The 12,634-nt window shown below is 37.1% G+C and overlaps 1 protein-coding gene across 1 annotated transcript in view; it reads left to right on the forward strand.

Moving 5' to 3' along the window:
- LOC589343 (integrin alpha-9) overlaps nt 1-12,634 on the forward strand; it is a gene marked incomplete at its 3' end in the record, with an annotated part of 84,573 nt that overhangs the window by 52,261 nt on the left and 19,678 nt on the right. The window contains exons 5-6 of the mRNA XM_011664950.2: nt 2,038-2,170; nt 12,213-12,347. Of these exons, the coding sequence (XP_011663252.2) occupies nt 2,038-2,170; nt 12,213-12,347 (268 nt within the window). The remainder of the gene's footprint in view (nt 1-2,037; nt 2,171-12,212; nt 12,348-12,634) is intronic.

Genomic DNA, 12,634 nt, shown 5'->3' on the forward strand with positions numbered 1-12,634 from the left:
TTTAGAAATTGCCCTTTATCGAAAGTCTCTGCGACCGTGTTGGCAACAGTGTTTTATAGAAAACAAAAGTAGAAACCTTCTTTATTGACATGTCTAATAACTATAGTTATTGAAGTCTAATCTCAAATCCGTCATGAATTGGTATTCAGTATTCACACATGACTGGATTGGCCGATAAAATTATCACGTTACACATTTCATGAAATTATGAAATAGTTTTCTTCAATCTAGCGTTCTATCTGAACTTCTCTGATATTCATATTAGTATAACCTAATCGCAATCTGGCATGCATCTAAATGTTTATTACAAAGCAACATAAACCTGCTGAAAATATTGTATAGTGATAAATATCTTTGCAATTCGCTTGGCATTAATTACCAATAGGACGATGCATGTTTGCAAACAATGATGATCAGATGTCATCAGTAAAGCTAACAGCTTATATCAAACTTACTTAGTAAAAACGGTAACCAATAACTACACCACTCGCAATTTGCCAAATAGTGCTTAATACAACGTTTCTAAGCGATTTAAATTGTAGTTAGTATTACTCCTGTCATTTGATTTGATTGCTCCGCTCCCTGGGAGTACATCCGTATTAAAATCTACCATAAAATGGTGACACAACAGATACAAGGGTCTTTTAGATTCGCACGAAGACAATGGGGATTGCTACGATCGACGTCCTTTTAATGCACTGCCTTGAATGGACGTCACACGTATCAGTTCACGCAAATCTAAAAGTCCCTATTAATGGATGAAACAGAACGTAAAACAATTTATGCATATTACTAGTATGGAGATAGGTAACTTGATGTTGATTCATTTACAGGAATCTTACATGGCGGTATTCCCCCCCCCTGTTTTCTAGGCAAAGCCTTGTCTTTCGTTTCCAACACAAAAACTAAAAGCTAATAGCACAGTTGTTCCGTCTCGTTTACTGTCAAACATGTAACATATTTTCGTACGTGTGTTGCAACGGTAAACTGTCTAGTGTATAAAAATTAATATATGAATAATACATGTTCGAAAAGAACTGCTCTTCTAATGTACACATAAATGATAAAGTTCGCAAACTGTGTCTGTTAATCGACAGTTCTTGTTGAAAAGGCACATTAAATTCCCCATGTCAAACAGTCGCCCCAAGCATAATTTGAGGTTTGATTTTATCTGTAAAATTACCAGGTGTCCGGAAAGAAATATCACCCCTCCCTAATTAAAAGGAACATAATTAGTTTTAACAAGAGACATAAGACATGATACTTCCTCTTCTGAAATGCGACTTGTCATCCAGTTTCTTTGATGACGTAGTTTGGTAATTCTATTTATATGTCGATAATTATTATGTTGATCTCCCTCTGTCCATTATTGTTTAATAAAATGTCTAATCACTTCTTGTTCGTACCAAAACATCTGACACACATGATCATGTTTTCACAATCTAATAAAAAATTCACAGCACTCTAACAATGATAGATAGTTGGTTTATACCGCTCTAACCTAACGTTTAACGCACATTTTGATGTTGGGTATATTGTAGGGTCAATTAACTACAATTTGTTCCAAAACCGATGACAGCATTCGATTACGATGCTAACATGTCTGCTTAATCACTATTAGCCTGCAATAATTTTATAGTATATTCATGATAGAGTAGAATCTGAAAATGAAGTTCGATAAATAAAATAGTATGTTGAAATATGAATGTAAATTGGATCACGATTTCTCTTTTGTGGTACATTCAAACTTACGTCACACTTCACACAGTAATATTAAGTAGCCTCTGTGAACACCATTTCCATAATAGTGGTTGATTTGACTTGAGTATGCATTGAGGAAAATTATTTTGAACGTGGCCAAGAGGCTGTGACTTTATTTTACAAAATCATTTGTTGGTTTAAGATAAGCCCTAAATTACATTCCCCCTGGTTATTTTTAGTTTGCCTGTTTTAGATCTTTGTTTTTATGATTTCATGTATTTTGCACATTTTCCCCTTTTCCCGCCTGCCATAAAACAATTGTGACGTAATCCACAGGCATGCGCACATAAATGGTCAAATGAGTTCTTCAAGAACACGGTCGAGGTGATCCTCGTGAACGGGGCATGTTACGAGATCGACAGCGAGTTGGACTTCACGTCGGTAAACAAGACCAGGCCCTGTATGCACGGTAAGTTCTATAGTTGAAACAGTGGTCACAATCCCTGTTCATACTCAACATTGATGATGGTCCTGGGGCTCGTTTCTTAAAGCATTTACCGGTAAGTCCCATTTTCAGCGGTAAATTCCAGTTTCTGCGGAAAATTTGGCATCTTCATTTCAAGATCATGAATAATGAAGATGATGAAGCGTCTGATTCATGGCAAATATTGTTGATGTTATTAGAGAGAATGTGTTCATAAGTAAGTAATTGTAGACGGAAAATCGGGGATATATTCCGCTGAGATTACGTCTGGCTTCAGCGAATTCTTTGGAAGAGAGGGTCTAAAGACCAAAAGAAAGACTCCTCCAAGCAGACGTTGTTTTTTTTTTGGAAGGGGGGGGGGGTCTAATCAAACTGTAGAGCTGTGGCTTTAGGAAACTGATAAAGCTGTGGAGAGTTAGATTCAGGTAGAGTATAGTAGTGGAAGGGCTTTGGGAATATTTCTGTGACTACATAATGCTTTTTCCCGTTTGGAATGAGCATTTTCTGGTAGGCTCTTGACATTTGAAGACTCGTCGGATGTTTACTTTCCTGTTGGCCTCTTGTTATCAACTCACAATATATTCAAAATTGCAATATTTGAAGCTCATAGTTTGAATACAGTACAACAACATAGAACCCTTTACATCAAGAGCAAAACATGTTTTGGTGATTGCTACATTTAAAAAAAATAAAAATAAAAATATTGCTTGCAATGGTCTTCGGGTAGATAAAAGGATGGACATTATGAACACATATCAAGGTAATGTATAACTGAGATTTATATTTCTTTCAACTCGTTATTTAAGAGAGGAAACCCGAGTAGAGTAGAGGAATGAACATTCACTGTTTTAGTCCTTATATTAGATCACTGTGGTTTGGAGTGGAAATCCATGCTCAAAAAGAGTAATTTCGTGTGGATTCCACTCAATTTGGAGTGGATTAAACTCCCAAATGAAGTGATCTCTAATGATCTCCTAGACGAGAGGATGTCTACTCTCCTAAATTAACACTCGAAGAACGTGTCGTTGCTTAGTTGTATTACTTACCGGTAAGTAAGCTTAATAAGCTACATTTAAAAAGATATTTTATCTTGCGAAAGATTCATGATGAATGATTGAGGCATCCACGGCGCTGTCCAGTTTGCATGTCGCCTGGTGCTATGTCGGATTCATGCTGGTCTCAGGCTATCATCAAAACGATGTCTTTCGTTTGTGCATGAGACTATAGCCAATATAGTATCAGTCAACCGTAGTCCGGTGCTGCAATGTGACAGCAAGTGCATTACTGTTGCTACATCTATATTATGAATCCCATGGTATCTCAAGATAATGTTCAATATCAAATCTACAGATACGCATGAATGTGATGCACGATTTGACTGTCGCTTATGAGGACATTTTTCAAAGACACAGTCTACGTTGGCCCCCTTGTTTTATGGTGACGCCGTGTTAGTATATTTTTGTTCTCTCTCAATCAGGGGAGGGGGAATGTATAGTAGTAGCCCCCCCCCCCCAAAGTTTCTGATTACCCCTTGTGCCCCCTAAACCCACTACTGTACATTTTGTGTTTGATGTGAATAACTTCCGACGGTCCTACAAAGTGCCCTTGTGTTATTGCATCTCTATAATGTCACCATGCCCCCTTTCTTCTCCCTGATTCCTCTTTGTCTGTTAGTTAGATATATGGTACGTGAATATAAGCACGCGTGGTCCCATCTTGTCCTTTTTGTGTTGACATGTTTGTCGTGTTTTCCTCCTTGTCAAGGCGAACAACGTCTCAAAGACTTTCTAAAAATCAACCTAGGCACTTTCAATAGTCTTGACCATCAGGACATTGCAATAAACGAAGGTAGTGACATAACCCGGATATGATTCTAGAATCAATACAATAGGGTGTTGAATTGACCCTTGAGTTGATTTTTCGACAGGCATCACTTTGCCATCAAAACATTTAGATAGGCATGTACTGCCATTCTTTTAGTTTACCCAATGACATATCGTGGCTTCATGAAGTTGGTGTTTTCATATCTTGCTTAGATAGCGGCTCCTTCGACACTAAACATGTATTTTTTGTACATCCTTTTTGTTTATCACGTTTATAGTTGAAAATGTCCTGAAATCCGTATTCCTACTTCTGTCTGTTGATTTAAATTGTATTTACACTTTGTATCCCATTGTGTGATTCTAAACTAATCTTGCTCAAGTTGCTGTGGATAAATCGGTTGCGGGGTTGCTTTGTAGTGATTGTGATAATTTACATGCTTTGCATGACCTATGTACGTCAAGAACGTTGTCTTGGTTATGCCAAAAGTTATACCTCTTTGCTTATTTCCCCCTGCATCTATGCAAATACGGTGTTCTTAAACATTGTGTCGCAGTTCTATCTCTTTGCTATGTTTGTGTTTGTAGTGAGGGTATATTCATTTTGAACGTGTTCCAAAAACTATAAATTTGCAGTGTAGTTTTGTATCTGTTCACAGTGGTGGTATTTCCCAATGCTGTCGAGATGATGTACTTTTTGTTTATCCCGATTCCCAAATCATTGCATGTATTCATTCGTAATGATATTTAGCTGTCGATATTGGTTTTCCTGGGTTTTTAATCCCTGTAAATCTCCTTGCTGTCATATCTATATTGTGGCCTGATATGTGGTGTTTGTCAAGTCATCCTAGATTGGTAGACCACTGCTGTTGGTAGTAAAAGCTAAAATGGTGGAGGGGAAAAAGGGATGAGTTGTTACCATAGCAACCCCTCATATCTTCATATTGAAGATGACCTGGTTTTAAACCCCGTTATTAATTGTAAGTAATATGGTTTGAAGACCACTGCCGCTGGAAGTATAGAAGCTAAAATAGTGAGGGGAATTTTGTTAAGTTGTTACCATAGCACGCCCTCTTGTCTTCATGTCGTGGGTGATGTGCGTGGTCTTAACGTTATGGTTTGAAGATGAATTGTTTTAAATTTATTTCAGTTTTGTAAAAAAACACATTTTTATTAATAAAATTGTTATGGGATGGTTAAGGAAAAAAAAGCTCTAAATGCAGTTGTAGCTGGGATAAATGAAAACGACGTGACACGTCAATTTTGTGTAGGCCTATGTTTGCTCTTCTGATTCATCGGTATCAAAATTAATAGGGTCTACATTTCACGAGTATAAAGAAACGAGATAAACATTCGATATACTCTTCAGATTTGTCAAGCTCTAATAGAGGAGTGAATGATTATAAATGAAACACACAAATATTTAAAAGCCGTATTGCCCCAAGTGCTCTTTAAGTTAAAGCAATGTTCTCAATATTGACCAAATAAATCATCAGATAAATTAAATAAATATAACACTCTATTATCAAAATCCATGTACACATTTATAGGGATTGGATGGGGGGATGGACGTATCTGTGAATGTATTTTTTCTCCCTACTTATTAAGTTAAAAATATGTTTGTGACCTAAGAAAACGATCCCATGTATGCTCCTATTTGTAGATTTTTTAAACCATGCTATACTAGAAGCACAGCCACAAAACCTCCTCTAACGCCATCTCAGGACAGCTGTAGCAGTATGGTCACGTAACTCGCGTCGAGACCTCTGTCTGCAAAGTGCGCAATTTTGGCAAGTTGGCCATGAGATGGGGCCGTGCAATAATATTACACTATGGCAAACAAGTTCATCAGTTTAGTATCGCTTTAAATCAAGTTTTTGTTTGTGCGCGTGTTGTATCTACAGGTATTTTCCTGTTCGCACCCTTTATTGTATCTCGCCTTGATACTGTCCCTTCATCTGGAGGGGGGGGGGGGTATATGTTTGAGCACAAATGCCAATTATCTTATGAGTATATTAGAATGTCTTAATCTTCAATTATTAGAATGTTTCCATTGTGTAATAAATTAGTGCATTCCATTATATAGCTTATGCACATAGTTATTCAGTTCTCATATCCGTTTATTCCCACGAATTATTCCATTTTGACTCATGCAACTCGACAGGCGCAAATCACGCATTAAGTCAACCGCACACCGCCTTCTTGCGATCCGATTTTCGAAGAAATGGCAATTATATTAGAGATGGAAATCTAAGGTTCTAATTTAGGATTTAGGTTCTAAATAGTCATCAGGTTATTAACATCAGAAATCTACCAAGAATAAAAGACGAGTCGGCTTCAGATCTTAGACAAATTGCACTACTGGTATGACGTAAGTCTCGACTATTCTGAGCCTATTTAGCTTTTCCTCCTCCAAGGAAGTTTAAATCCATTAAAAATAAAATGGTATTAATCATATGACTATTCAAATTCTCGATTTTAGATAGCTGAATGTTCGTAACAATTACTGATGCAAATTCTTCAAAAATTGGAAGATCGTATAGTGTGCGGTGGGCTTTAATTTAGTTCATGATTACATCTACCCTCGTATTGGTTACTACATTCCATTCTTTATTCATCAATACATTTCTTTGCATTTTCGATTGATTTCTTTCGTAATATATTCATTGATATAAATTCGTTCATGGCAAAAAAATTTCGCTCCTCCTTCCTTCACGACTTTATTCATTTCATTATTCACGTATTTATGTATTTTAGTTATTTGTATGTATTTGAAGGTAGATGTAGAAATATCTGCAATAAAAACAAAAAGCATAATCCATTCCATAGGCAGATTCACAGAGGTGGGAAAACGACCATACTCCTCCAGGTCCAAACATTCTCTTGCTTTGCTCTTGCTAGTGTTTTCCCTCCTCTTTCTCGGGAGTGAGGGGTTCGGGGTTGGGGATGGAGGAAGTGTGGTGATGAACCCATTTTGTTGTTTCATCGCAGACGTGTGGTCACATGTGGTCGAACCAGTTCTACGCAGCGACAAGATTTCTAGTCATCTTTCCAAACGGCGTGTGTTATGAGATAGACGCAGAGCTCAACTTTCACAGCGTCGCGAAAAGAAGGCCCTGCCTCGAACGTGAGTGAGTTGATTCTAGGACAACCAGCCCCCGGTTTGATATGTCCCCGGTTTGATATGTCCCCGGTTTGATGTGTCCCCGGTTTACTATCCCCTGTCACTGTGTAATATTCTCGGGTCACTGTTCATTTTACAACTACATTTATTGTAAGATGATGACGTGGATCTTAATCAAATGATTGATAGAGAGCGTACACGTGACCAGGCTTTTATTTTGCCTAACACGTAATTTTGATAATGACCGGTCATGAGTAAAATCTTGTTATTAAACATCATTTTATAATTGTATACTATTCACACTAAGGCAATTCACACAGTGTAATTTTTGTATAACTCTCTTATCTTAAAATAATGACGTATTAGTATTGAAAGTGAACTTATGACCAAGCCTTTTTCTTTTTCCAAACGCGTAACCGGTTTGTAGAAAGTGCTATTGACCGGTCAGAAGCATTTTTCTAATGACCGACCGATTAATTGTCTAGATCTAACTTTGGCAGTATACTGCAGATCTGTTGAATTGGGCTTAAAGGTGATTCTTCAAATGACAAGGGTTATCATCACCATTTGTATGAAACAAAAAAATATTAATGATATATTATTAACAAGAAGTACGGTTAACTCAAGTGCAACCTGTTTCGCCAGTTTCTCTGATGTTGGTATGATAATTGAAGTTCGTAGAAAATAATGTACAAAGCAGTTACCCGAATCACGATTTATTTTGAGAGAAGTGCCTCTTTTCATCTGGACCTACAAACATGAAGGTACAAAGACAGACTGGAGAAAGACTGGTATATTGACTTGGAACAGTCTCTTAAAACTTCTGATTGACACACCATGTGTTTCTTGAGGTTTGGGTAGACCTCAGTATTTCTATGGTGAGTGTGACTATACGTTTAGTCATAACCACCGATCTGATAAACGACAAGATCGGCCTTTCACCATACTGTCGGTAATTAAGGAAAATGTTCTTGGCTCAGAATGTTTTAGGGGTGTCGCTAGACATTTTCCTTGGGGGGAGGGGGGGGGGGGGGCTGTCAGACCAAATTTGTCTAAAAAAAGTTAATCGCGCTTTACGACAAGTTTTCTATGTGAATAGTGGAGTCCCATCGCATACCTATAGCGACGATCCCCATGTAGTCCGACGCATTTTATCTCATCAAGAGATGGGCATTGCCATTGGGGCATTGCTTATACCACTTTGATTGCTGGGGTGTCGCTTACAACAAAAAATAATTGACACAAAAGCTAATGCTTTGGTGCCGCCCAAATGGAAATATGCCCCAAATTTGAGCCTGTAAAATGTACATGTTAGATAGTTACGCAACAGTGAAGGATTTGTAAATAGATGTTTAGAGCGGAAGTGTGGTGTGACACATCCTTACCCCACCCTGATTTAGCGACACCCCTTTTCACAAGTCGAACATGTATGATTGTAGTTTTAAAAAAGAATGGCTGAATGAAGTGCAATTATTTTTGGTTTCTCGAAATCAGAGTTAGTGAAATAGGAAGTTGTATGATGGAACATATACGTTAGTCCGTACCTATCATTTTGGAAGTTATTTCGGTGTGGTATAATAAAAGAAACTTATCATTGCCCATGATATTCAGTGAAATATCTACTCTTTCTGTTAGGTTGATATTCGATAAAATTGACACGCGCCTTGTGTTGACTAATGTATGTTGAAGTTAAAAGAAAAACGTGGGAATCTACAACTTACCTTTGAAATTGTTTCCAGACCATCTCTCACCGACGTCAGAAACAACTCACAGTTATGATAGTCGATATGATTTATGCCGATGGCTTTACCATGCGAATCGAACTCTCGCTGGCTTAGGTCAATATAATGGTCCTAAAAGATATAGCGATGATTTACGCTTTATGACAAAAACCGCTGTCGTAGTCATGATATATAATGACACTGGTATTCGTGCATTAAACCAGTTTTCTTCGGTTTTGAACTTGAATTTCTATGGGATATGCAATTGAGCATTGCCATTACCCTTAAGTTGATTTATCGAAAGTCTTACGCTGGTGTTAAAATATCCGACTCGTATATTTAAATAATCACTGACTTTGAAAGTTCAGAGGATTCGGTTTACAAAAGAGGTAGGCCTATTCTGATTCTTTTGAATGATTTAAATGGACACAGCGCAGGTAAGTTTTAATTTAGTTATAGAGTTCCTGGTAAACAGTTTTCTAGGTCAGTAACTTGGACGTACGAATCTTGACAAATTGATTGATTATTTTGGGAATGATTAAGTCTCGTACGTGCATGACTTGCTTGCAAGAGAATAAGAAATAAGTGCATCTTGGTCTTATCTTCTACACTCCACAAGATCGGAAAGACTTTCTAAAAATCCACCAAAGGCAATTTCAATATTCCTGTCCGCCACCTGGGCCCCATATTCACAAAACGTGTCATCGGTGAAAATTGACAGTTTTTGTAATAAGCTACTGAAATCGTTGCTTCTGATAGAATATCAGCAGATTTGTCACTGATTTTTGTCATTTGTCATTGAAAAAAGGTTTTGTTAAAAAGGACCCTGTTGGAAAATGCGAACATGACAGTCGCGCATTACGTCATCGCGACATGATTTTTATCTACAATACAAAAGGAAATTGGCCTTAAGTTATTTATCGAAAGTCTATGCGATCGGATAATTTGATTATCTTGTGTATTGTTTCGCATTTGCCCTAATTTCAATTGATGGAAAGCTCGCAATCCTTAAGCCACTGTATAAGGGAGTTTCCATTCTATCTTGTTTTGATTGCTTCATTTCGATGTTATACTATAAAGTTTAAATTACTTGTTAGATGAAAAATGTTCACGAATAAATCTTAGTGTATTAGACATTTCAAGTATCACTGATCTGTAAAAGGGAGAGTCAATCACCGTAAATGACTGTAAAGGGCGTAGCAGAATTTGAATTCCTCGTTGCGAAGTGGAAATTAGGTATTGGGTCACACACTGTTGGCAAGTTGACCTTGAGATGGCGCTGTGCAAAAAAAGTACGATAGGCAGAAAGTTTATCAGTTCAGTATCGCTTTAAAGGTACTATGTCCCATTTGCAGGCCAAAAAAAATGAAAAAGTTAAATTCCAACTGCATTTGAAAGATAATACTAATTTAGAACTTCCCTAAAAAAGGTGGGGCTTTAAAATGTCCTCCAGTGGGAAAATAACGACTATTAGTTGTCGAATCGACTTTAGGGCTATAGAGCCCAAAAGTAATAGTCTTGATTTTCAGACAATTGTACCGAATGGTCATATGTTTTATGCTGCGGAAAGATTCAATCAGTTTAATCTTGGCCATCACAAGAAGTGGGTTATTGATGTAGACAAATGCTCATGTACCCTTTACAACTCTTTTCATGTATGTTATTACCAAAGAAGAAAAAGCCAGTCAGTCACTCAATAGTGTTTTCCTTGCATAATTTGAATATGAGGACACTGCTAACGTTTAAATTTCACAGATAGGACATACATGACATATTCTCAATTCCTGCAAAGTTCTACAGCATTTGAGGTTGGCTGCAAAAGGGACATAGTACCTTTAAAATAGTTAATGCCGTTGTGATAGTCCAACCTTATTCAGGTTACATTACTATGACATATTCTATTATCGAGGCTCCCAGCAACCTTTGAAATCATGAAGAAAAAAACCCTGGAAATTTATTGTTTTGACGAATCAATCGAATCGAGGGTAAACCAGGAAATTACTTAATTGGCCCTTGAAGAAAGTATCCGGTGTCTTGTATTTTGTCACAGAATTTCATTTTCCCTCGGTTTTTTAACAGAACTTCCTGATTATATAGACTTTTGGAGAGCGATTTTCTCAAATTTGAATATATGATGATCACGAAACTTACATATTATTAGATACAGAAGCTTTCAGAAACAGTAACTTTTTCCTATTATTCTGTCATATCTATCGGTTGGAGCATCCGATCGCCTGTGTGTCATTTTATCGTACATTTCCTTCAACTGTTTTGTTGTTGGCATGTACCTCGGAAGTAAAATGTCGAGAATACAAGCCAGGGGATATCCTGAAATATCTAGATCAGTTATTGACCCCCCCCCCCCCCCCGCGACCTATTAATGGGTTTTACATGAGTATGACCAGATGCCTTGTACAAGATACAAAATCCATTTTACGTATACATATTAGGGATGCTACATTTAGAATGTATGTTTGGGATCAAAGCTTCCCAACGCATTTCGCAACAGATGAGAAAAACAATAAGGGAACAATTATTTGCCGACAAGCCGGTAAAACTTACATTAATAAAATTGCTTGATTTTACGAGAAAGAAAAACCTACATCTTCTATAGAATTCAAGGCTTGAAGTGATACTTGTAATTTATACTTTGTACAAATGTTTAAAACTATAATGTCTATTCATGTCCATAATGCTGACTAAAATTGAGAATAAAAATACATTACAAATTATTTTGCTTTCATTCTGATATTTCAGAAACTAATAAAAAGAAAGTTAGTCTTTTCCGATGAATCAAATTCGAAGTTTAAGTTTTGTTTAAAGTTCGCTTATTTTGTGTATGTCTAGAACTCAGTTACTAAGTTGTACACATTTATGATTATCAAGATGACTGGCTAGTCATAATGTAGCTGATACTAAGTAGGGCATCTTTACAAGGCTTTGATTTTGATTTGATTTGATTTGGCAAAGATACATAATGGGATACACAAAATATTTACATATTTACTATGACAGGATAACCCATGACAGCTAATAGGCCTACTTGTAATTATCTTATTTTCAATGACAAGCACTTGTATATTGCATTTGGCTTGAAAGAAGTATTTTCATCCTCTTGTATCTGGTAAAGGGGAGGGGGTGCGGACAAGTACAGTAGTTAGAAAATACTGTGACAATCCAAAAAAATAATTACCCATAAGTTCTTCTTTTCTTCCATCCTCCTCTCCCAGTTTTTGGCTGGGGGGGGGGGGGGGGTATGCCCTTGATGCCCCCTGGATATGCAACATTAATTAATGTCAAATTCATGTATTTTTAAAGAATAAAATATAAAGATATTTTTGTTGTCCGTTGCTCGTTTATAGAGGTACAGATAAAAGCCGATAGCCAGGGCAAAGGGATTGCGTGGCACGGCTGGTGCCAGGCTGGCTTCAGTGCGACCTACTCCATGGACGGCAGCACTCTCATCTTAGGGGCGGTCGGCTCATTGGCATGGAGGGGTAAGTTTTTGGAGATAATTTGTATGCTGAGATCCACAAAGGTGTTCACTTATCTAATTTTGTCTATAGTTAATGCCCTTCGAGCTCTTAGCGTATCCAAAAAGAAGCTCTAAATTTTGGGCAAGTTACATTCTCTTTCAGAACAAATTTCTTTTTCTTTCTAGATACACGTATCTATCATAGATATTGTTAAAGTATACTGATAGTATGATCTTTCAGTGTACCCTCATTTGAAACAGGATAAATTGATTAGTATTATTTCATAACTTTTAAAATGCATGTACAAG

This window comes from Strongylocentrotus purpuratus, unplaced genomic scaffold, assembly GCF_000002235.5.
Source record: "Strongylocentrotus purpuratus isolate Spur 01 unplaced genomic scaffold, Spur_5.0 spur5_scaffold_19, whole genome shotgun sequence".
Classification (NCBI taxonomy): Eukaryota; Metazoa; Echinodermata; class Echinoidea; order Camarodonta; family Strongylocentrotidae; genus Strongylocentrotus; species Strongylocentrotus purpuratus.